Genomic DNA, 25441 nt, shown 5'->3' with positions numbered 1-25441 from the left:
GCTCTCCCCGCTGAATGTACCCGACTCCACCTGCAGGTGGATCACAGACTTTCTGTCTGACAGGAAGCAGCATGTGAAGCCGGGGAAGCACATCTCTGACTCCCAGACCATCAGAGCCGGTTCCCCTCAAGGCTGCATCCTTTCTCCAGTCTCCTTCTCCCTGTACACCAACAGCCGCACCTCCAGTTATCAGTCCGTAAAGCTCTTGGGGTTGGTGGATGACACCACCCTCACTGGGCTCATCTCTGGTGCTCCCCTCCGGCAAGAGGCTGAGGTCTGTCAAGACCAAAACCTCACACCGCAAGAACAGTTTCTTTCCGTCTGCAGCCACCTCATCAACAAGGCCCAAGACTCCCACTGACACAGACTCTACCTCCCCCATGAACATAACGCATAATATTAACATAAAACCCCCATAATCTCATATTTGCTCATCTGTGACTTTGATCTAACGTGGCATGTTTCATTAACGCAATTTGTATTATCATTATTATTATTATTAATAATTTCACACTGCTTATACTGTTTACACTACGAACATTTGCACATTCCTGGTCGATATTTTGTATATTTCATTTTATTCTCTTCAGTGTGTATATTTTTGACTGTAATGCACCACAACATCAGGGCAGATTCCTTGTATGTGCAAACCTACTTGGCAATAAACCTGATTCTGGTTCTAGTCTAAATTGAAACAAATTTGACTGGAATTTATATTACTTATGACTTGCTGAAATAAGTACCCCTTGCATGGTGGCACAGACCTTTTCTTATATATAAGAATGCATTTTTACTGTATTTGCAACGAGCAGCTGACAATAAATTACTGATAAAATGAAACATTATGACACATTTTAGAGAAAATAACAATATTGAATATGTTCAGCTGTTCTTGACGCCCTCACTTTAAGTTTTTTAAGTCTAGTTGTCATTTGTTAATCTTCCATTCATTCTTCAGAGACAAGAAGGCAAATGACAGAAGCACTTCAGAAAATGACAGCTGTGCCATTGAAAAACCAGAGGTAATTTCTAATGCATGTCCACAATTTATTTAATTCACTCCAACACAGGCTCATCAGAGCTGAGGACAATTATGGCGACCCCCTGCCTCCCCTGGGACGCTCTAGTACCCCCCTCCATTCAGACTTTGCCCCTTTTACCACCCCCCACTGCCAGGATATTCTCCAACCCCCGGTCTTTATCCACTGCCCAGTGCATGCTCGAGACTTAAGGCGTATGGGCAGCATGACAGAACACGTCATGAGCAATCATTTGTTAAGAAAAAAGAGGCATGTGATTTAGAAATGTCTTGCAGCACCAAAGCAGCATAACCTGCATAGATACTGTATATTTTGAGGGTTAGGGTATGGAGGGCTGGTGTTCCTCTGAAAAAAAGTCACCAAAATAGCACCAGAGCATCATAACATGTTTGGATCTATTCTGCTGTGAGTGGGAGGTCATTTGTTTTGTGTTTAATGTGCTTACTGAAAAATGAATTCCTCATTTAAAGGCTTTAAAACATTTGCATCCCTAAATGAAATAAGGTTTTTAAGATGCCTTTCTTCTCGTGGTGGCAGATCTTTGAATTGGTTCTCTTAAATAAAAGGAGGTGGATCAGAACATAAAATGCCAACTTTAACAACGTGACAAGGCACTTCCTGTCACATTAAAGAATACATTTCTAGCTGGTGGTGTTGCTTGTTAACTTAAGGGAGAAACTGGTAGGAAACTCAACCAATCTAATATTGCACTCATAATGTTGTCGGATTCACGATGGACGTTTTAAAAGAAAAAGGATATAAATTATGATACAGCAGAACCAAAGATAAGACAGATATTGTCTTTTTTTATTCCATGCATTCTTCTTTCTCGTCAAAACCCGGTGCCTACATTACCCACAATGCAACTCAACTCAACTGTACAGATTCAGGTGTGTTATGCCAGTAGCAGCTAATGTAGCCTGGAGCTGCTAGCCTCCAGCAGAGACGAGGAGCTAAATTCCTTTCCAACTCACACCAACAGATTTTATTACTTTTCTTACTCTTGTAGTCTTCAGAACCAGCCGACACTGACTCAAATAACATCACTTGAGACAATTTTTCCAATTTCACACAGCTCCCACTGGAACTTTTTTTTTTGACCTCTAAACACACATTGATGTGGAAAATTGGCAGAGCTCCCCTGTAACATGTAGAGTTTTATATGGTAACAACAAATAGCTCTTTGAGTTTGTACTGTAGATCAGACATTATGGTATTTTAAAGAACCATTAGGAATTCTCTGTAGGACTATAATGTAATAATTTGTATTTTGTTTGAACCTTAAAATGGTGTAAAAAAAAAAAAACTAAAAAAAACCAAACCAACATGAACGTATATTAGGCTCTAAACCAGCTGAATTAAACCAAATCAGAGAAACCACAAAGAATTTCAAGTCCAGAGACAGACTGGTGATCCCTCACTGGCCTCCCACCGGTGAATACTACCTACTGTGATTAGAGGAGTGCTGGACAAGTTAGCTTCAACATCATTAGGGTCACTTCACGGTGTGTGTGTGTGTGTGTGTGTGTGTGTGTGTGTGTGTGTGTGTGTGTGTGTGTGATCATCTGATCAAGGTGTTTTAGCTGTTGCTCTAACCACACCCTTAAGAAGATTGTGCTTTTGCAGCTGTGGCTCTTAAAGTCAGAAATTAATTTATCTGACCTTTATTATGTCCATTTTTAAAGTTTTTACTAACTGCACAGTACGTTAACTTTTGTTTTTAAAAAGTGCTTTTCCAGCCTAGAGTTATGTTAATATTGGCTCTTGTCTGGCAATAGGTTTAGCCTCACAGTTTCTATTTCCTCTTCTTCTTCTTCTTCTTCTTCTTCTTCTTCTTCTTCTTCTTCTTCTGTATTTTGACTTTCTTTATTGAGACAAATAACTTTACAAGGAAAAGTAGTCATATTACGAATGGTTAAGAACATACTGTATCTCATCATATACATAACAGCTATTTTAAAAAAGGAAACATGATGATTAAAAATGAAAAAGACTGTTCTTGCTCCTCTTCTTTTTCTAATTATATTCATAAATACCATTAAAATACACAAATGTAATACAATGTAAATGTAATGTATTACAATAATGAAACATCTTTCTGAATCCTGCAGTCATCAACAAACAATTATGACAAATATGACAATGAAAGAAAATCATGAGTAGCAACAATGCAGGAAAAGAAGAAGTCTGTCTGCTTACAGGTTATTTTCTTCTTCTTCTGTCTAACTCTCAGTATTCTTCCTATTTCTCTTGCTTGTGCTACTTTGTCATGTGAGCACATTGATTTGGTGGCCAAAGTGAACATTAAGTGAGCTGAACGACACATGCAAAGCTTAACCATGTGTAAAGACACGGTAAAACCAGAAGAGAGAGAAGTAGGCGGATACAATAGGAATTAATTCAGCATGTTAGTAGAGTGCAGCTGTCTGGTCACCACTGAGCAGGTGCCACCTCCTCCCCCTTCCCCCACTCTACACCCATTCATCCATACACCCCTCCATTTCATCTGAAGCCCAGCCGTCAGCATCTCAGCAACAAAACCTCATATAAAGGATGTCCTATTTTACTCTATGAATTATGATCTAACTGAGGGGAGAAATGCACTTACCTGATTGGCTATCCATCCACCTTACCATCATATGTGACAACCAGCACATTTACCTCTTTGTTTAACGGTTTTACAACAAACAATTACAATGATAAAGCAGTTGTAACTATCAATATGCAGTTATGATCTAGTTACAAAACAGAACAAACACTGAAGACACTTAAAAAGTAAAGAGAAGCAATAGAAATGATAAAAAAAATAATAATAATGACAAAAAATCATGAAAAAAAAGAAAGAAGAGTGGGAAATATCTGCAGCACACGGTTCGTGCACAATTGTACAATCACTCAAATCACATTTTAGCGACTAGAGAAAAGAGCAGCTCGTGAATCTCTTAATCTGAGTTATATGGAAAGTTATCCTCTCTGACAAGTTGGAAAAAAAGGGAGTAAAACCTTCCAAAACATACTGGATGAGCTCTTTAATGTGAGTCTATTTTTTCCAATTTAAGGGAAAAAAAAGAATGTCTATAATCCAACAAGAATGAGAGGGTGGATTTTCTGGACTTCTAATTAATCTGTAACAGCTGTCTTGCTAACAAAAGCAGTAATGTCTTTCTTTCATACGGAAAGAAAGAGAGAAGCAGAGATCCCGAGTGAAGCTGTGAACAGGTTACTGTGTAGGTGCAACCGTTTCCCTCCTCCAGCTCTGTTCTCCTCGGTCACTTTATCCATCCGTCTCCATCTAAATGCAGGCTTTACTCTCAGGCAAATCTGCCATCTGAGGCCCTCAACAGACATGATGATCGTGAATCTTATTGCAATAGACAGTTCAAGGACGAGGCAGCTGATAGTAGACGTTCTTATAAAAGTGAACAGAAATTATAAACATTTACTGTGGGAGTCGAGCAGAGAAAAAAAAAGAGGAAGCAAACTGCTAAACTCATAAATATACAACAGCATCTTTTTTCTCTAGTTGATTCTGCTGTTTGTTGTTTGCACTCATGTTGCTACTTAACTGTTTAATATGTTTTAGCATTTATGATGATGATGATGATGATGATGATGATGTGTGATAGCAGCAGAGTGATTTTAAACTTAATCCAACATCATTCTTTTCACCCAGTAGGCAATGATTTGGTCATTTGCAGGTCAAACGATATCTTGATGTCTATGTTAACAAATTTTTAAAAGTTTTTTAGACTTTTAGGTTACATGTATGTTTATATTGTTTCAACATTATTTAAATTTTAAAAAGTAGGTTATTTCCTTCGTATTGTGTCTGAGACTTTGTGGATTTTAACGACAAAGGAGGAATTAAGTTAAACATAAATTGTAGTTGCAGAGTTTGAATTCTGATTCTTATATTTATTAGACAAAATATATTTAAGTTTTCTTGTTTTAAGGCCAAACATTTGAAATTAAATTGAAATATAATAAAGCAATATTGTATTTTACCATCATATTTATATTCTGGCAGAGTGAAGTATGAGGGTTTGAAGCAGCATTTGGACTCTCATGTATGAAGATAAAAATGACAGAAAATACGACTGAACATACAGCAAATTTAAATTAATATATAATTTATTTGATGGTGAGACAAAGATATATTAGGTTATAGATTTGTGATGTGATAATTAGTCTTATAACCTTACTATTAAAAATCTACAGCCCTGTCTTACTGTAACATGAAGCAGGTTGAAATAAAGTCTGTACTGCTGAAATGGTTATGAGTAACATACATGTAAAAAAAAAAGGTTTTAATCTACATATCTAGATGTCTTTTGACCCGCAAATCACTAAAGCAATGCTTGCAGGGAGGGGAAATGTTTGCATGCATAGTATGAGACAGATAAACTTTAAAGTTTATGGCTTTAAGGGTTTAGAGTGAACAATTTCTTCATTATGTTTCCTTAATTGAGTTCATATTTCTTGCAGTTGAAAAACAAACTGCAGAAACCTTTGCAGCAGCTCCTTGGTGATACATATGATGTTGAACATGGAGGAGTGTGATTGTTAAAGGAACATATTGGTGGGTTTGCATGTTTGAGTCCATTTGCTATAAATGATAAATCCTTTGCATCATTAACCATCTTGCAAACCATATGTTGTTGTATTTTAAACGTTTGAATGTGTTTGTTATATTGTTCCAGGCTGATTGACGTCCATTCATTTGTGATTGACGATTAATTATGAGACTCTTAAAACTTACTTGAGTTGCGTAACTCATTAAAACATCAAGTTTGCATACGAAGTTTTGTCAAAATTTTTGAACTATTGAGGTGCACATTTTTCACTCGCAGTGCACGCAACTATCAAGTAACAATGAACACAGTTTTAATGTTCAATAAGATGAATTACACAAGTTTTAAGACTCAGTAAGTTAATGGAAAACAATGGCTGCCTGGAACAGAAGGAGCAAATAACCAAAATATACACAAAACTGCACATAACACATTTAAAAAAAGACCACAAAAATGTAGCTACACATTATATGTGGCCATAAGGAGATAAAAACCTGCTAACATCTGGTCCTTTAAGAAAAGTAAGGATAGGAACTGGTGACATAGAGGCCACTCATTTTGCCTCAGGCTCCTAAAACACACAAAGTCTGCCCCCATCTTCATCCCTTCAACCTTTTTATTGCCTACAGCTAATAGCCCTTCTCACCCCATCCTCCTTTCATCTCTGTTCTCTCTCCTCCCTTCAGCATCCTTCCTTCATCCACCCATTCTTCCCTCCTCCTCTTTCATTTTTGGCCTTTACAGCCATCCTCCATCTCTCCATCTCTCTGCCACCTTGCCCTCTCTCCCTGCATCGCTTTTTATATCTGTTGCCTTTTCATCTTAACACTCCACCCACTTCTCCCTCCCTCCCACCCTCTCTTCCCTCCCTCCCTCCCTCCCTCCCTTCCCCCCCGCCGGTGGCGTCCATACACCGACCGGAGCACAGACTCTATTGATGTCAGTCACTTTCCCAGCGAACAGACGGCAGCAGCAGCAGCAGCAGCAGCAGTGGCAGCAGGAGGAGCGGAGACGGTAATCCCCCCCCCGTCCACCCCACCCCTCTCCAAAACCCAGAAACCGGAGGCAGGAGGGGAACAAAACCTCGCGGGACACCTGTGCTGCTGGATACCTCCTTTTTTGGGGGCTTTGTGAAACATGATTTAAGATTTCAATCACACCCAAATTGTGGTGATGATGATGAAGCGGTGATGATTAAGACGGGGGATGTAGACGCGAAAACGAGCGTCCAAATCTGCCTCAACTGACGGAGCGGTCGGAGGCGGCACCAGCAGCAGCACCACCAGCAGCAGCAGCAGCAACATCAGTCGGTCGGCGGTTGGAGATGCGTTGTGAAGGCGGAGGGATGATGATGATGATGATGATATAGCAGGTGCTGCAGGGTCGTGCCGCATTGCCTGGCCACCGCGAGCGACGCCGGGGAGACGGTGATGCTGTCGTCGTCATTGTGCCACAGAGAGAGAGAGAAAGAGAGGAGAGGAGAGGCTTTGACATGGAGGGAAGCGGCTGTCTGTCGGCTCTGAGCTCAGGCCGCCCGGATCAGCAGGTTGGATGTACCGCCTGAAGCCTGGAGGACCTCATTCATGAGATACATGGTGGAAAAAAATTATAATAAAGTTGAATTCTCGAAGCTGGAATTTAAATGTTTCTGTGCGTAAAAGTGAATGGCCCATATGTTGATAACGCATCATAGGAGCATCATAGCAGCAGCGTCTGTGCCAGTTCAGGGTGGATTACCGTCTACAGAGCAGCAGGCCTTCATTTGAAGTCAGCTTCTGATCAGGAAACCACAAAATAATAACTTAATATACTTCACCCTGTTGCTGGAGGTAACATTTTACTTTATTGTGTTGTTTCATCGTAAGCTGGTTTGGTGTGGCCCCCCGTGGAGGGACAGCTGTTGCAAAAGATGACTCACCTACAGGCTGGCCTGTCTCCAGAGACCCTGGAGAAGGCCAAGGTTGAGCTGAAAGAAAACCCGGAGACTTTACACCAGGACATCCAGGAGGTCCGGGACATGATCATCACTCGGCCGGACATCGGTTTCCTCAGGACAGACGACGCGTTTATCCTCAGATTCCTCCGGGCGAGGAAATTCAACCACTTCGAGGCGTTCCGGCTGCTGGCACAGTATTTTGAGTACCGACAGCAGAACCTGGACATGTTCAAGAACCTGAAAGCCACGGACCCGGGCATCAAGCAGGCCCTGAAGGACGGCTTCCCCGGCGTGCTCTCCAATCTGGACAGATACGGCAGGAAAATTCTGGTCCTGTTCGCAGCCAACTGGGACCAGAGCAGGTAATAAAGACAGACACGGTTGGTGGGGGGTGGGGAGGAGGGGGCTGAAAAGTCTCATCAGTTACTGACATACTAAAACAAACACAGTCAGTCTTTTTAGGATCCATTATAATAAAGTGAGGTTTTTGGAGCTGTCCGTTCAGCACCACACACTCATACACAGGAACTCTCACTGTAATTTAAAGATACCAAACTAAGTCTTGAATAAAGGCAGCAACACCAATATAGAAAAAACACATGGCCAAATGTATGTGGACACCCAAATTACACTCATGTGATTGTTGAGCATCTCATTCCAAAATCAGGGGCATTAATCTGCTGCTGTAACAGCTGGAGCTCTCCTGGTTTCAGGCTTTTCACCAGATTTTGGAACCTGGCTGCAGGGATTTGCTCTCATACAGCCACAGAAGCATTAGTAAATAGTAAATGCACTTATATAGCACCTTTTTAGTCTTCCGACCACTCAAAGTGCACTACAAGCCACATGTGTGCACTAGAAGCTGCCATGCAAGGCGCCAACCTGCTCATCAGGAGGAGTTCTAATCATTCACACAACGATGGCGCAGCCTTTCGGGAGCAATTTTGGGGTTCAATATCTTGCCCAAGGACACTTCAACAGGCGGACTGGAAGAGACAGGAATCAAACCACCAATCTTCCAATTAGAGGACGACCCGCTGTGCCTCCTGAGCCTGTTGTAGTCAGGTCCAAACACTGATGTTGTACATCCCAAAGCTGCAGAAGGGGTTGAGGTCAGAGCTTTGTGCAGGCCAGTCTTCCACACCAGACTGGGAAAACCATTTCTTAATGGAGCTGACTTTGTGCACAGGGACCAAACTGTGACACAAAGTTGGAAGCACAACATTGTCTAAAATTTACCTCTATGCTGTAGCATTAAGATCTCTCTTTACTGGAAGTAACGTACCTGTAGACCAAACCAGGAAAAACAGCCTCTGACCAACAAAAGTACAAAAGTAGTTAACAGGTGACCGTTTGTCCACATTCTTTTGGCCATGTAATGCACTAATTTAAAAGTAAAAGACCTGCAGTCAAATTTTATTTAACTTAAAGTAATCAAATATTTTTAGTCAGTCTAATTTATATGGTTTTGGTTAGTTTAAACATCCTGTTGCTCACTCATGTTATTTCATTACATTCATTAAATTAATGTGGCAGATACTAAGTAAAATAAGTGCATTCATATTCAGTAGGAACCAGAACCAGGTAGGGTTGCAAGTAACGATTAATTTCATTATCAGTTAATCTGCTGATTATTTTCTCAGTTAATAAATGAATCATTTTGTCTATAAAATGACTGAATATCTCCCACAGCCCAAATTGACATCTTCAAATGTATTTTTTGTCCAAAGTAACAGCCAGTCAAGGTACAGTCTAAGTATAAAAATCCAATTCTACAAAGTGCTGCAACAATCAGATAACAGTCTATAATTGACTAAAAAGTTCAGCATTTTCTTCTAAAATGGAAAAATCTCCCAAAATGGAAAAAACTCAAAGTAGCAGTGCCTCAAAATTGTCTGCATTTATTGGGTTTGAGTGAAGGTACCTCATTACTTCCCTCATTAATTTGTGTATCTATGGATCAGTATCATTAATCAGTATCCTGCAAAAATGTAATCCAAGTTCAACCATCTGTATGACTTTTAGTTGTGGATTTGTGACAATGCAATTTAAATGAATGTATTGAAAGGACATTTTATCAAGGATTCAATGAACCTAAAATATAATTCTTAATAAGAAACATTATTATTAGGATAGCTCGATACCATTCAGTAGCATTCTGCCTTCAAGCATTCTTAGTTTTTGAGTTTAATCTCTAGAAACCCTCTCTTCTCCTTGTTTGGGTGAAGAAACAGAGTGGACATTTGGACACTCTTCTTTCAGACAGTTCTATGCTGATCAATGTGGGTTTGGATTTAGGTTTTAAAGGTGATGAGTCAGTGTTTGGGTGACCAGAGGTCTATTCATAGAGATGTTCTGTCATTTCATAATTCAGTTCAGAAACATTTGATTATCCAAATAAAATGTCATCAAGCCTTATTTACTGTAGTGTTGAATGATCTCATAAAAGTGGAAATGGGGACAAAAATGATGATTTAATTTAGTATCATTTTGATGACCAGCCAGATCGTTCATGACTGTTATAGAGCAACAGCACGTACTACAGTAGACGCCACTTCGTACAGTCTTTATGTAACAGGGAGACACACATGCCACGAGGTGCTGAATGTCTGCAAGTTTTCATTATAATCAGTCACAAGGTCGAGTGATTTCCATGATGAGTTTCTCTTCTCTGGATTAATGTGTGTCAATCAAAAAAAATAGATCTATGTTTCATATCATGCTTGTCATCATTCCTGTTCTATTCAACACATTTTAGATAAAACTACAGTATGTTAAAGACTGAACGTGTGCTTGCATTTGAGACGACTTTTGTCTGTTTAGCTACTAATTAAGCCAATTAAGAAAGATGCAACAGACAAAGGGTCTCTCTATGGGGAATCAGACTGCAGTGGAAAATGACAATAATGAATCACGATAATGAAGGCAACAGCGAACGACTGAAAGAAAAACATGAATGTTGAACAAGTGACAGTGAAATGACCGAGACATCAGCTGCATGAAAACCTGTGAGGACACACTGAGGCGGGAAACAACATGACTACTAACACCAGCAGCCACAAACACATCCAGATGATCATCTTATGACACTCGTAACAACTGACACCAAAGATAAAGATAGAAAGATGGGATATTTTAAATCAGCCTAGTGGTTTTGGCAGCTGGTCATGTGTATAAATGGCTAAATGGGCAGACACCAGACTATTCAGAGGTGTTTGAGCGTAATAAACACCAGCATACTGTATGTGTATCACTGGACATAGATGTAGTCCTTCTCTAAAGCATTTCAGTGTGTGGTGAGTTTACCAGATAATCATGTAAAGAGGAAAGATGTGTGAAGATATTTGATATTTTAATAATATTTGCACAATATGTTTACCTACAAATATTACAGCTGAATGCCACACATTTCATACAGTCTTTATTATAATGATTTATGGAAATAGGTCGGCTATGTTTTATTAACTTTTAGTTTTTTATACTGCTGTCATGCTTCAGTTATGCACAACACTTTGTGTTACATGTTATTTGTAGTTTGTTTTATTTCATTTTATATTATTTGTCCTCACATGTCCCATGTTTGACTGAATTTGTGGTTTTTTGTTTAGGTTTTCTTCTTGTCTTCTTGTGTTGGGAATAGTGTGTATGTTGTTTTAAGACAGAGTCAAATGAAGACTTAAAGACTTCCTTATAAATTCAAGATCAAATTACATTGGAAAGAAATCTTTGAATTCCATTAACAAGCATAAACCTGAGAAATGTTAGGTTGTTTCAGTGAGTTTTATTATTCAATGTCCCAACTATTGTGTAAATTTAATTAACAAAAAGAAGAAAACTATTTTGTTTGCCTCATAGCTTCTGTAGTTAATATTTTCACGTTAACAATGGTTTCCTTGACTACATGTATCTGAAAATGTGTTGCGGACCCACAGAGAATTACCACCCAACTCTGCAGTTCCCCTCAGCTCTTTATTTTCATTATTGATTAATCTGTCACTTATTTTTGCAATTAATTGATTTGTTGTTCGGTCTATAAAATGTCAGAAGATGGTGAAAAATATTGAATACTGTTTCTCAAAGCTCAAGGTAACATCCTCAAATGACTTGTTTTGTCCTGATTTGTTCATAAAAGACTAAAGAAACCATAAAACATTCACATTTGAGAAGCTGGAATTTTTCTTTAAAAATTACATAAAATTATCAACCATTTATCTAAACAGTTGCAGATTAATTTTCTGTCAATCAACTAATCAAGTAATTGTTGCAGTGCTACATTTTAGCATCTATTAGCTCATTGTTGAGGTTTGCAGCTCTGCCTGCCCAGAACCAAACTGCAGACAGACAAATTTAGAGACTAGCGGGTGAGAATATCTGAGCATGTAGCAACTAAAGATGCAGATATTTTTCTTAGGATGTAGTGGGAACCAAAACAGAGCTTAAAGGAGAGTAAATATTGGACTGGCATTCATTAGGTGACCAGAAATACAATTCCAAATGAATTGCTAATGTTGCTAACGTACATATTTCCGCTGCCCTCAAGTGGCAAAAACATCAATTAACGCAGATTTAATATTTTCTCCAGTGTGCTGCAGAATACAAAATTATGTTCTCTCTCTCTCAGATACACATTTGTGGACATACTGAGGGCTATACTGCTGTCGCTGGAATCTATGATTGAAGATCCGGAGCTGCAGGTCAACGGCTTCATCCTCATCATAGACTGGAGTAACTTCACCTTCAAGCAGGCGTCCAAACTGACTCCCAGTATGCTGCGGTTGGCCATCGAGGGGCTACAGGTAAGATGCTCCACCGTCAGACAGCATGATGGGTAACAGAGTACCTTCAGCTGCCAGATAATACAGATTAAAGTAAGTTTCATATCACGATCATACCAGAGGACGTCTCGATGATTGTCCTTTTTCACATGAATTTATGTTACACACAATTACCCAACATTTTTTCTACAACTTGGTCCCTCACTAAAGCTATTTTATGTTTCCTGTCACAAGTGAAGGAAAAGCCAAATCTGTGGCTTTACTCGACTCTAAAAGTACTATTTTTCATTTTCTGACAGTAGGTGAACAAACCTCCAGCTCCCTTTCACATCATCCACTCTGTAGTCAAAATGTTCCACTTAAGAACAAGTCAAGCACCGTGTTAAAGCTGTGAGCTCGTTGAAAGCGGTAGAAGGGAATAATGACATTTCCATTTTGATTACACACTGCTGGGTTTTTCTTTTCAAGGCTTGTTTGGTAGGTAGATGATGCAAAAAAGATGATTTTTAGCGGTTGTCAGTTTGGTTTTCTTTACTTATTGCTTTCCCTAATTTGTTTTTTTCTCATGTGGTCCAGTTTTGCAGACAGAAAACAAAAGAATGTCATATTTGTATCTGTGCATTCTGGATTTTTCATGACATAAAAGTGCATTAGTCCTCTGAATCATCAGGATACCTTTATTGTCATTATTGAAATGAGTTACAGGAGAAAAGGCAGAATGTACATCTGTCCACTGGTAAACAGCCAAACATAAAAGGAAATGTCTTGCCTGTTACTGTGTATGTGTGTGTGGCGGGGGGCTGTTATTGCTTTCTCAACATCCTTGTGAATCATCTGCCAATTTGTGTTGGGCTCCATTAGTCAAAGTGAAATCTAAGGGGAAGTGTTTCTAGAGGGAAGTGTTGAGTAAGAGGCAGCATGGTCTAAAAGATTTTCTGATGTGCTTGTGATGGATGCCAAACTGTTAGAGAAGCATCCTTTGAATTTATATTGAATTTATCTCCAATATTTGTGTATTAGAGTTGAGAAAATAACAGCAGGAGATTACATTCCTTAGCTTTAAAGTAATTTAATTATAATTCAGCAGATTTTTTTGTATTTCCATCAATTTTAAATTGCTTCCATCAGCAAGTACAAATATTATACTCACAAGAATTTCATCAGAAACTGACTGGTGGTAAATTGTTTTATAAATGTTTAACAGTAAGGCTGGTTATCAAATCATGATATTTATTTTGTACCAACTTGAATGTGCCAATAGCACAGAGTATTGAAAACTTTCAAGTACCAAAAGCTGATATTGAGCTTATGTCCTCTGTATTTTGGGTAATGTGGGGGTTTAAGCAACCTTTTACTATCTGTAATACTTTGTTTTTAGTGGAAATCAGGTGTAGAAACAATGTTATAGTTTAATAACTCACCTTAAATCCTAAGGTGAAACAAAAGGAAGCAGAGAAGGACAAAAGAAACTTCTGTGTCTTGCTGTAGATGAAAGAAAACTGTCATGGATGCCATATTTGATTATGTAATGGAGACCAGCGGTTCATTTAGCTTAAATGGTTCATTAGGATTTATGTGGGGATGATTGATGAAAAAAACAGTAGGTTAAACTGGTAGTCGCACACAGTGATTTTTATTCAATTAGTTGGTAACAATTGGTAACTTTCTTTGCTGTAGAAGCTCCAGAGGGTGATTGAGGAAGCACAGGGGGACTGGCCATCCTGCCTGTATAAAAAAAAGAAAGAAAAGAAACCTCAATCAGTAGGAGTCACAGTTCAGGGTGTAGTATTGTGTGTTTTTCTACTCTGTTTCATCTGTAGTTATCAAGCTAACTCCAACAGCCAATTCAAACAATGGCAGTACTCACCTCTTTATGGTTGGTCGTCAGCAGAGGCTGGAGGCTAAAGGGTGAGGCTAAAGGGTGAGGCAGCCCAAGCACCTGCTTAAGAGCTCCTGGAGCAAAGCATTAAGATGAGTGAGGGGAGTAGAGGCAAACAATGCTGATTTATGTGATTATTTGAGTGTATGTGTTATTGGCTTATCTATAGGAACTTGTATTTATGTAAATATTAATTCTTTATTATTTCATATGGTTGTGGTCCCACTTAAGTGGTCTTCTCAGCCTAATTACCTGCAGCTGGGAGGATATATAAGGCAGCTAGTTGCTTTTAATGTAAGTTGGTGTTGGTGTTTATCATAGTGTCTAGTGTAAGGCATCGGTATTAAAAAGGCACAAATAACAACAACATATGGCAATGATAAAATACAAGGCAATATCAAAATATGTGCACAGATGTAGAGCAGAAAACAGGATAAAATTTGTAAGAGTCTGTCTTAAAAGTGTCAGTGGAGGGGGAACACTTGATTATTCCAAAGCTTTGGAGCTTCAACCACAAAGGTAGAATCTCTCTTACCCACTAGCCTCAATCCTTGAATAGTTAAAAGCAATTGTTCAGAGGATCTAAGAGGCCTAGAGTTGGAGAAGGGGCAGAGAAGCTCTGATTTGTACAGTTCAGTCCTGTATTTGACAAGTATCCAGTGGAGGGATGCTAGTACCAGCGTAATGCTGTCTCTTTTTCTGGTACCAGTCAGGAGTCTTGCTGCAGCGTTCTGAACCAGCTGCAGGCGAGAAAAAGAGGACTGGCCAACACCCAGGTACAGTGAGTTATAATAATACAGCCTTGAGGAGATTAATGCAGTGGTAACAGCCTTCATATTGTTGAGAGAGAGGATGGACTTTAGTTTAGCAATGTTCCTCAGCTGAAAATAGGAACCTTTCACCACAGAGTTGATCCGTTTGTCAAATTTCAGTGCCAAGTCAAAGATGACACTAAGATTCCTGGCATGGGTATGAAGGTTTGATGTCAATGACCCTAAGTAGTGTTGGGGGGGGGGGGTGACAAAAACAATCACTTCTGTCTTGTTATCATTCAACAGGAGACAGTTTTTTGCCATCCAGCATTTCACATCCTGGAGGCCGTTATGGATGGATAACGGCCTCCAGGATGAATGTGATGGAGTTGGAATCCCCCAGATTCAATGGAAGGTATATTTTAGTGTCCCTGGCATAACAGTGAAAGGAGAAGATAGAAGAAGATAGCAGAAGATGGAGTCTGAAGAGAGCATATACAAAGCAAATAAATGGGCCCCAAAATGGAACCTTGAGGTACTCCACAAGTGACGGGGCGGTGGAGGAAGAGAGGCTCTCAATCTTAACAGAGAAAGTCCTGTTTGCTAAATAGGAGGCAAACCACTGGAGGGCATTGCCATTGATGCCAACCTGGTCCTGAAGATGATTTAACAGAATGCAACGATCAAGCGTATCAAAAGTCACGCTAAGGTCTAAAAGAAATAAAATGGCACTTTGAGACTTTGCAAACAGCAGATTCTGTGCTGTGATGAGCCCTGAAGCTTGATTGGGATTTCTCCAGGATGTTGTTATTGTTTAAAAAAAAAGACAGAAGCTGTGTGTAGACAATTTTCTCTAGTGCTTTAGACAAGAGTGTGTTTTGACTGATTTGGCTGTTATCACAGGTTAAACAATGAAATGAATTTTAAAGTGTTAGTTTTATAAAACAGAACAGTTACTGAGAACTCAGTAACAGTAACATGTGAATCAGTGTGAGCAATTTGATTTCTTCAGTTAATTTGTCCTTTTCTTAAGTCTTAGCAACATTTAGATACATGTCATACTTCTACATAAGCATTATGTTTTGATATTTTTAACCTAATCCACTTTCTCTAAACATTAGCTTTCTTCTGTGTCATTGGTACAGAGTTGAGGTGGTACAGTATGTTGGTACTGTAAGGGCAAAATTCTTTTCCTTTTTCCAACTGAGTGAACGGCAGTAGACACAAGCCAGAGCATCGCTGTGAGGAGTGAGTCCATATATAACACATTTCTGACGGCTCTCCTGACACAGATTAGAGCTTGAATTATTGATAGGAGCTATTAGCTGAGCCCTGAGTCATTCTCAGCTGTGCAACTGCTCACATGAATGGCTGCTCATCAGTTGGTGCAGCAAAACCAAAAGAAGAAGTGTAATAGGGGGATTTGATTTGATTTGATTTGACTTAATTTGATTTGATAAATAAAATGCATAATGCCTTGCTAAAATAATCAAGGATGTTGTAATAAATTCAGCCTTATTTTCCTCAGGATGCAAAGATGGGAAAACAAATTTAAGTCTGGTGATATTCTATATTCCTCTTATTGTCAACAAATTCAATGAAAAGACCAAAACTAACAATCAATTAATATACTAACAACTAACTCTTTATATTGTCTCTTGCTGTGTGTTTCTTGTCTGGGGCGTTCAGTCCTATATATGTGATGCCCTTTGGCTCATGACACCAGTTATCGTTTCCATTGATTGCTGAGGTCACACTTCTTTCATTTGAAGAGGCTACATTGGGGTTGTCCTTTCACAGATGGATCCTATTATATAATTATGTATTCTCGTCGCTGATTGGCTTTTCAGTCTCACCTGTTTGTCTATATATATTGTCATTTCTTTTGTTTTTTTTTACGCTGATGATGGCTTCAGGCTGAAACGAGTCCATTTCTGTCGTTTCTGTCCACAATAAAAAAACATAAGAAGATGGATCAGTGAGTGCCGGTGTTTTGTTTTGTTTGTTTAATACATTAACAGGCCTGATATATCTTATTCATCTGTGTCCGTAGACCTTCGTTGCTGGCCAAAAACTATTAAAAATACATCAATGTCACACCGTTGCACTGGGCAACATGTTCTTTCATTACCATAAACACACACAGCCAGTTTATTTCATCTCACACACACCATCCTGCTGCTAGAAATACTCACTACAGCACCAAATGTGTATTAATCCACTGAAAATAGTCCCCAATAATTTACTCTATTTACTCCTGTTTAAGAAACATTTACTAAAAGTTACAGTGCCCAGCTGTTTTAGATAATCACCAAGCCTTTAAAAACATGAGAGTGAGGTTCAGAAGTACTCAGATGGATTAACACACTGTTGGTTTTGATCATTTAACAGGATTTTTTGTCAGTAACAAGAATATAGAATATCAACAGCCTTATACTTTAACAATATCAAGAAACATATGAGACATTATATTGAGGAATCAAGTATGCGAATTGTAAAAATACCTCTACATCAGCATCTGTGCCATACTCCTTATATGTGAGAATGTTCAACTCTATTAGCCCTTTTACATAAACTATAATAAATAAATATATTGAATATTCATGCTTCAGCCTCTGTACAGTATGGGAGAGTAGTAGAGCTGAGCCTGAGTCATTCCCCACTCCCAAATACCAAGATCTGAATATTGTTAAACAGCCTCAGTGAGTCATTTGATTCTTATGAATCTGAAAACCAGCAAGTTGTTTAAAGCGACTGAGTCACATTCATCTGTTGGGCAGCCGTACACAGTTCCTTCTGCATGAGGGTTTGATGTAGTTTGATGGCCGGTTTACACTGAACACATCATTCGCTTAACTTCCATGTGCATCAGCAATGTTATATCTGCCGCTGTCCTTGTTTCCTTTTGTCTCCAAACATTTCCATCTCTCAGTCCCATATTATCTGATGTCAACGTGAGCTGACAGCAATGTGCAAAGTAACAATAGCGATCACACTGCAAAAAATCCGCTTTTAAGCTAGCTAAATCACTTGTAATCTGGAGGAATTTTGCTATTGTCAACCCAAAAAAAAAACTGCCAAAAGTTTAAACATAATTTATTTGCTGGTGCAGTGATCTGCTATAATTAGATTTTAGATTTTAGTACAAGATTATTACAGTTTTTGTTCTTGTCTTTCATAGTTTTAAGATCCTTGAAATAAATAAAGCCACCTAGTTACTGTATCTCTTAATAGAGATTTGGGATATTGAAATATGTGTGTAATATGTCATATAGCACTTAACAATATTACTTATCCTCAAAAAGGGGGAAATCAGGCTTAAACATCCTAAAATAGGACATATTGATGTTCTTCCATTGCTCTTTTTGTGGTGTAAGGAGTCAAAATCCTTTTTTTGTGTCTGCATTTACCTCCAGTTGTGAGTGCATTGAGTCATCAGCTTGTCTTTCTTTTCATTATTGTATGTCGTTCTCCGTGTTAATGCTGTTCAGGCAAACTGCCTCAATTGTGATATAGTCTTTGTCATGGCAACCTTGACAATGTTGGTTTTGAGCAACCAAATACAAATAGCATGTAGGCCACATGCCTTGGGATCCAATTTTGTAGCACAGTATGCTGCACAGATCACAGCAGATGTAAGACTATAAGTGTGGATCCCTGCTGGCGGCCCCTAGCAGCTTCAATGTTTATTACAACCCAGAAAATGCAGCTTTTTTTAGATCTTCTTTTGGAGTAACAGTACTTTGAAGGTATAGTGTCAAGAGGCAGACATGATATGTGGGAATTACATACAACAAAAGTCCCCAGTCAGATTCGAACAGTGGTGGTTTATATGTGAAGCGTCATACTCCACAGGTCATGTCCCAGTATCTGCAACCGCTGATGAGAATAAACAACATAACGACAGTAGCGAGGCATCTAAAAATGTTACATTTGTCCTGAGGGTGGTGCAAGCTATGAAGGGTTCATCACCATGATAGCATGAATATGTTCTCTTCTCTCTATTATGTGAAAAGATATCTTGTGTATAAAGATGACATTTTGGTGTTGGACAGTGCTAAAGAAAAGCTCTTAGAAACAGAAACGGGTCATCCTCTGGGGAGCATGAACGTAGTTGACATATTTTAATGGCAATCAGATCTTGATAAATTTTGATAAACTATTAAATCTGGAAATATTTTTTTTGTTTGATTGTGGAGCAAAATTCAGGGAGTCACAAATACTTCAAACATCATGATGCCTCATCTGGGGACCATGAATATTCATGAATAGCAAGTTTCATGGATATCAGATACAGTGTTTTGGAAATATTTTGCACAGACCAAGAGTGTTAATCCTGTGGAAATTTTGACATAACAGAAACACAAAGTCCAGACGTCTCCAAAATAATTGGAGTCATTCTCAGGGGAATAATAAGATGAGGGAAAATGCAAACAACAACATAAATAAATTTGCCAATTTCTGCATTTTGCTGAGGAGTTGTCAAGATTTAGTATTTTGTTCTTGTGTTGGACAGACCGACTGAGCGGCTCACATTACTCTTTTTTGCTCCACCGCCATGAGGGGGGAAAAAAAAGGCTTTCCTATTGTTTTTTTGCTTTGTTCAATGATTTCTATTTAAAACACTGAAAACTGAGACTTGGAAGCTGACACAAGAGAGCCTTGTGTCCTTAAGTTGACCCTCTCTACAGTCTGGCTCTTAATGTGCTGCCTCATTGCTTGTTTGTGATGTGGACTACAGTATATTGTCTGAGGAGTCGTAGAGTCTAGGAGAACAGAGGAGACAGAGAGCAGGATGAGACTCAAACACATCCAGTCATAATCCTCCAGGATTACAATGTTGTAGAAGGATTTAAGTCTTCAAGTCTCTTTTTTTTGGGATTGTTCTTCTCAAGACAAGTTTGAAAACTGTTTTAAACAGAATTTAATGTGTAAGAAAATAAGAAACGTTGCCATTTTAAATGCTGTTGTTTTTACATGAAAAAGGCAGCAAAATGCCAACAGTTTATAAGGTCAAAAAACAAATTGACTATCAAGGCAGAGAATGAAAACCCAGCTGAGCATTTATAAGGTACATGTGTTTATTGTTTTTTTATTCACATTTTATATTTTATTTGGGAGCATAAGTTTATTTTTTAAAATTAAATTAGTCTCTAAAGGATTTTAGAAGGTCAAGGTTCATATTGGAGCTGCGATGATAAGTGGATTGACAGAAAATTAATAGCTTTTTGTTTTGAGTCATTTTTTAAGAAAAAAAGAACTAAAACCCTCTTGTTCCAGCTTCTCAAATGTGAATATTTTCTGGTTTCTTTAGTCCTCTATGACAGTAAACTGAATATCTTTGGGTTGGGCTGGTTGGGACAAAACAAGACATTTTAGGTTGCATCTTGGGTTTTGGGAAACGGTGATCGTCATTTTTCACCATTTTCTGACATTTTATAGGCCAAATAATCGTTAGTTACAGCCCTACTTCATACATTTCCAAAAACATAAAGAATCTTTTAATAAAGTACATTATCACATAATTGGGATTTTAAAGGTCTTGTACACATCTATAGACTTACAGTTTCTTATTCTTCTTTTATGCTCAGATTTTTTTGTGTTCTTTTTTATTTAAACTTGTACTTTTTCTTTTGTTTCAACATGTTCGTAGTGGACTTGAGAAACCTCGTGTGTTGTGTAGCTCTCTTCTTCCGGAGGTCAGAGACGTGAATCACCTGGTTAAGGTGATTTGTCACGGCCTGACACCATCTGACCTCAGAACAACTACCTGCCACTCAAAGTAATGAATGAACCGTCTTCAATGTGTGACAGTGAACCTGCTGCACAGCTGCTGACAGTCAGTAGACTCATCAGCCAGCTCCACGTCTCTAACCTGCGTTTACAGCTGCGGTCGTTAGTGTCTCAACGTCTTAATCACAAAGAGAGAATTAGAGTATCTGGGATTTCCATTAGACAGTTTTTCTTGTGGCCAAACCTCTTAATGTTGTGCTCATGTGCTGATAGGAAAGTCAAACATGTGAGCCTATTACTTGACTGCTAATCAGAGTTCTTCTACTGTGCTTTTAACAAAAAGCAGGATAATGAGGTTCGGCCTTAATTAGATAATTAAAGTAAAACCTAGTAGCTGCTTTCTCTGCACTTCAGAGTCAGGAACTGCGTCAGTCCCAGCTGTAATATAAGGCTGATGTCACAGTTACATAAACACTCTAGAGGTCTTCAGGACCCGGTGTCTTGTATTCGAGAACCAAATCGAGCCGGATCCAAATTATATTTATTCTCAGTCGGGTACAGTTTGTCTAATATGCGAGTGGATCAAAGCGGATCCTCAATCAGCTCTGATTATGTGGTGTGTCATCATCATCCCAAGAGGAAAATATGATTTTTTTAAGCAGACAGCAAAGTGCAGAAAAAATTACATGTATTGCTGCTCTTTTCAACAACAGCTGTGAGTTAATTGTTGGAGCATCATGCTGCTGTGTTGGTTTTTCTCTCTGATTGGGCCTGTTTTTTTTTGTTTTTTTTTACTATCCTCAGATCTTATTGGATCAGGTCTAACTTTTCTCAGGTCCTTTTCAGATTGTGTCTCTTTTTTAAACATTAATTTATACATGTCATGGGTTTCCTGCAGGTCTGTTTTTGAATTGGTTACAAAATGCACATTGTGGCCCAGCACGTTTTGTATCCAAAAGTTTTAGAAGACATGTACCAAGCTGACTTTTTCTCTCTCGACACCGATTCTGATACATTAACTCAGGGTATCTGCAGATAGTACATTTAAAATCCATAAAATACTGTCCTACTGTGTGGATCTCTTTGGGATCTTTCATATGTAAGGTAGCATGAGGCTGTAACTTCACACCACTTATGATACAGATTTGTGCTTTCACAGTTTCTGGTCACAGTGTGAAAAAACCCACTAGTGGCATAAATATACAGATGGTAATGTTTGTTAGTTTGTTGGTCCAACACTTTGGTCCAGAGAAAAGTATCTCTGGACAAATACTGGATGGACTGATATGAAATTTAGCACAGACGGTCATTGATGGTCCCCAGATGATGAATCCACATGACTTTGATGTTCCCCTGACTTTTCCACCAACTCTCAGCTCAAATTTCAACCAGTCAGCTTTTGTTTGTCGATACTTGTGGGATCCAAACATCATCAGTCTGGTAAGAAAATGCTCTTAATGCAAACAGAACAAACTGGACAGTGTGCAGGATCATTTTTATGTTTGAACATTTAAGAGTTTAATTACAGCCTGCTCGCCAGAATAAAACGTTGGTACTGTACATTTCTGCAACCCACAGAAACATTGAATATCTACGTTTCAACACGTGAAATACGTAGCATATTAACATTTCAACAAAACGTATCATCTCAACATTTCTAAAGAGACGTAGTTCACATGTGATCTATATGAGTTGATCTTTCCTGTATAGAAGGGGGGGGGGCAGGTGGATGGTTAGTAAGTTTCTTGGCAGCAAGTTGGAAATCAGCAGAGAACACGGTTCGAGACCACCTCGAAACTGAAACCAATGTCCACTTCCTGTTTCAACCGACAAAAGCGGGTGTTTTTAGCGAGACGTCAGGACATTGTCAGGACATGTTGATATGATACGTATTTCACGTGTTGAAACGTAGATATTCAACGTTTCTGTGGTTTGCAGAAACGTTCAATGCCAACGTTTTATTCTGGCGACTGGGTTGTAAATTAACACCTTTCGTGTTAAAATGACCTTTTTAATTGACACCTTGACCTTTTCTCAGACCTTAAAAAACACTTTCACTTTTAAAAAAAGGATTTACAGAATGTAGGAGGAAAACTTCAGCCAAAGTGTTTCTTGTTTTATGGCACAAATGACTCAACATAGATTCATAAAGAGCATCAATATCATTTATAAAAGCCGAGCACGTAAGCTGTCCTCTTCTGGCTGGTTTGGTTTCCCTCTCCTCCTCCTCCTCCTCCTCCTCCTCCTCCTCCTCCTCCTCCTCTGTCTCTTTGTGTCCCCTCTGGCCTCCCCACCCCTCACTTTTGTTTTCTTTACCCTCCCCGCCCCCCCCCCCTTCTCTCTTTTTAACAACATCATCATCCTCCCCTTCCCCCTTATCTCTCCCCTCCCTCTCTCTCTCTCAATTCAGTCACTCCATCATTGTTCACCAGAGACAATATTGGCAGGGCAGTTGAAATAATCTCACAGCAGCCGGAGCGTTCAAGCCACGCTGAGATAATTAATCTTTTTGTTTAAAAATGAACCCAATCATCACAGAATCACCAGTATTTACACATTTGTTTTAATTACAAGTTACAAGAAATTAACCAAAAGCCTTTAAAATCTTTTCCCTGCTGTTTATTTTTCACCTTCTTTTTTTATCCTCTTTGAATCTTAAAGAAGCAACATTTTCCTTACCAGCAGCCAGTTGCATGATGCAATGTGCTTCGTCCTGCTCCCCCCCCACCCCCACCCCTCTTCTTCCTTCCCCCTCCCTCCCTCCCTCTTCGCCTCCTTGCCGCCACATCCCACCCTCGTTACGTTGCCACGGCAACATGTCCGACTGCCGTGCTATCTGCTCTGCCCTCTCCTCCAGATGGGCTCCCTTTTGTTGTGCGTCTGCGTGTTGGTGTGTGTTTGTGCCGAGACAGAAACACACTTCTCCATCTTTCTCTCTCTCTCTCTCTCTCTTTTTTTTTCTTCCAAGATGCTCACAGGCGGCTGTTTGAGAGTCAATGAATGCGCCACAAAACACTGTAAATATATAATGTGTTATGTAAATGTGTGATGTGTTATAAATAGTTTAATACTGATGTACACATAACACTGTGTAGTTTTAGTCTTTTTGTGCTCTTGATTTTACATGTTTGTTTTTTACCAGTTTTTGACCCTCTCATTTTTCATTTATGAGCTTCCTCAATAATTTTGGATAATCACATACTTTATTTATGCTTTCATGTTGAGCTAGGACTAACTTTTTTTTTTCATTATCTAGTACTCGGCCCATTATAATTTCCCACAGTCGAAGGTATTCAAGTTGTTTATCAGACCATCAGTTTAGAATCCTGATTGCACATTGTCGTACAACTGTACAGCTCCTAAAACAGTTCATTTATCATTACACACACACACACATACATCCATATGTGCACCTGCCCATACAGATACAATTATAATAAAGCAATAAATTAAAAAAGGAGCTACTGTTGTACATTGTACCAAATCCTTTTGCACCTTATAAAAATATTATGGCACATTATATACAGATATTTACAGATGTTATTGCACATTGTATGGAAATATTATTCCAGTTGTTAGTCCCGTGGTGTGGACTCCCCTGTGGTAGTGGTGGTTCTGGAGATAAAAGCTGTTTTCGAGCCTGGAAGTGCAAGTCTTTAAGACCCTGTAGCTCCTTCCATGTGGCAGCAGAGAGAAGAGATGATGATAGGGGTGAGTTGCATCCTTCAGGACGCTGCTGGCTCTGCGGAGGCAGCGTGATCTGAAGGTGTCTTGCAGTGAGGGCAAGGGAGGGGGGGGGGTCCAGTTATTTTCTGAGCTGTGTTTATGACTCTCTGGAGAACTCTCCTGTCTGCTGCTGAACAGTTATCAATGCAATACTGTGCACTGTCTGTAGAGCCATGGTAGAAGGACACAAGCAGCTTCACAGACAGGTTGGTTTTCCTAAGTGTCTTTAGAAAGTAGAGCCACTGTTGAGCCTTTTTGACCAGAGCAGTGGAGTTGATTGTCCATGTGACGTCCTCTGTGATGTGGGTTCCTAGAAACTTGAAGCTGGAAACCTTCTCCACTTCTTCTTCTTCTTAATCTTTAGAGGACAGAGGTCCTCGCTGTGTCTCCTAATGAGTTCTCTGTTTTTTTTAATGTTTAGTGATTAATTGTTTTCTATACATCATCCTGCCAGTTTGCAGACTTCGTCTCTGTAGTCTGTCTCGTCCTCCGTTTGAGATCAGTCCCACCACTGTTGTGTCATCTGGAGAGGTGGGGACCAAGTATGACTGTCTGTGAGCAGTTGGATCAGAAGTCCTTGATCCACATGCACAGGGAGTTACTGAGACCTAGGTCGAGCAGTTTGGTGACCAACTTGCTGAGGACAGCAGTGTTGAATGCAGAGCTGTACTCTATAAAAAGCATCCTCACATATGTCCCTTTCTGCTCAAGGTGGGTCAGTGCAGTGTGGAGAGCCGTGGTGATGGCCTCCTCTGTGGATCTGTTTGCTGTGTATGCTGGTCCAGTTCAGGGTGGATTTGATGTGATTTAGAACAAATCTTTCAAAGCACTTTGCTGTGATGAGTGTGAGTACCACTGGTCTATAGTCAATCAGACAGCTGGTGTTTGGGTGCTGGGATGATTATGGCTGATTTCAGACAGGCAGGTACAGGAGCCTGGAGCAGGTTGAAGATGTTTGGAAACACCTCCACAAGTTGATGGGCCAGAAGTCTTAACTCTTAACATTCACAGTGCTGAGAGTTTGCTTTA

At 39.3% G+C, this 25441-nt stretch overlaps 1 protein-coding gene across 1 annotated transcript; it reads left to right on the top strand.

The window, feature by feature from the left end:
- The first annotated feature begins 6693 nt into the window (after window positions 1-6693).
- Window positions 6694-25223, top strand: LOC137169869 (clavesin-2-like). Its single transcript, XM_067573275.1, has 5 exons — window positions 6694-7909; window positions 12169-12343; window positions 14911-14977; window positions 24867-24966; window positions 25124-25223. The coding sequence occupies exons 1-5, from the start codon at window positions 7521-7523 to the stop codon at window positions 25221-25223; spliced, it is 831 nt and encodes a 276-aa protein (XP_067429376.1). The 5' UTR covers window positions 6694-7520.
- The last annotated feature ends 218 nt before the right edge of the window (window positions 25224-25441 follow it).

The sequence above is a fragment of the Thunnus thynnus genome, chromosome 18, assembly GCF_963924715.1.
Source record: "Thunnus thynnus chromosome 18, fThuThy2.1, whole genome shotgun sequence".
In the NCBI taxonomy this organism is placed as follows: Eukaryota; Metazoa; Chordata; class Actinopteri; order Scombriformes; family Scombridae; genus Thunnus; species Thunnus thynnus.
The sequence above is the reverse complement of the archived record's forward strand: the minus strand, read 5'-3'. Positions and strand labels throughout refer to the sequence as shown.

Coding starts and splice junctions, on each gene's coding strand:
- LOC137169869 (XM_067573275.1), top strand. CDS start 7,521: ATGACTCACCTACAGGCTGGCCTGTCTCCAGAGACCCTGGAGAAGGCC. Junction 12,344..14,910: donor TGGCCATCGAGGGGCTACAG/GTAAGATGCTCC, acceptor TTCTGGTACCAG/TCAGGAGTCTTGCTGCAGCG. Junction 14,978..24,866: donor GAGGACTGGCCAACACCCAG/GTACAGTGAGTT, acceptor TCATCCTGCCAG/TTTGCAGACTTCGTCTCTGT.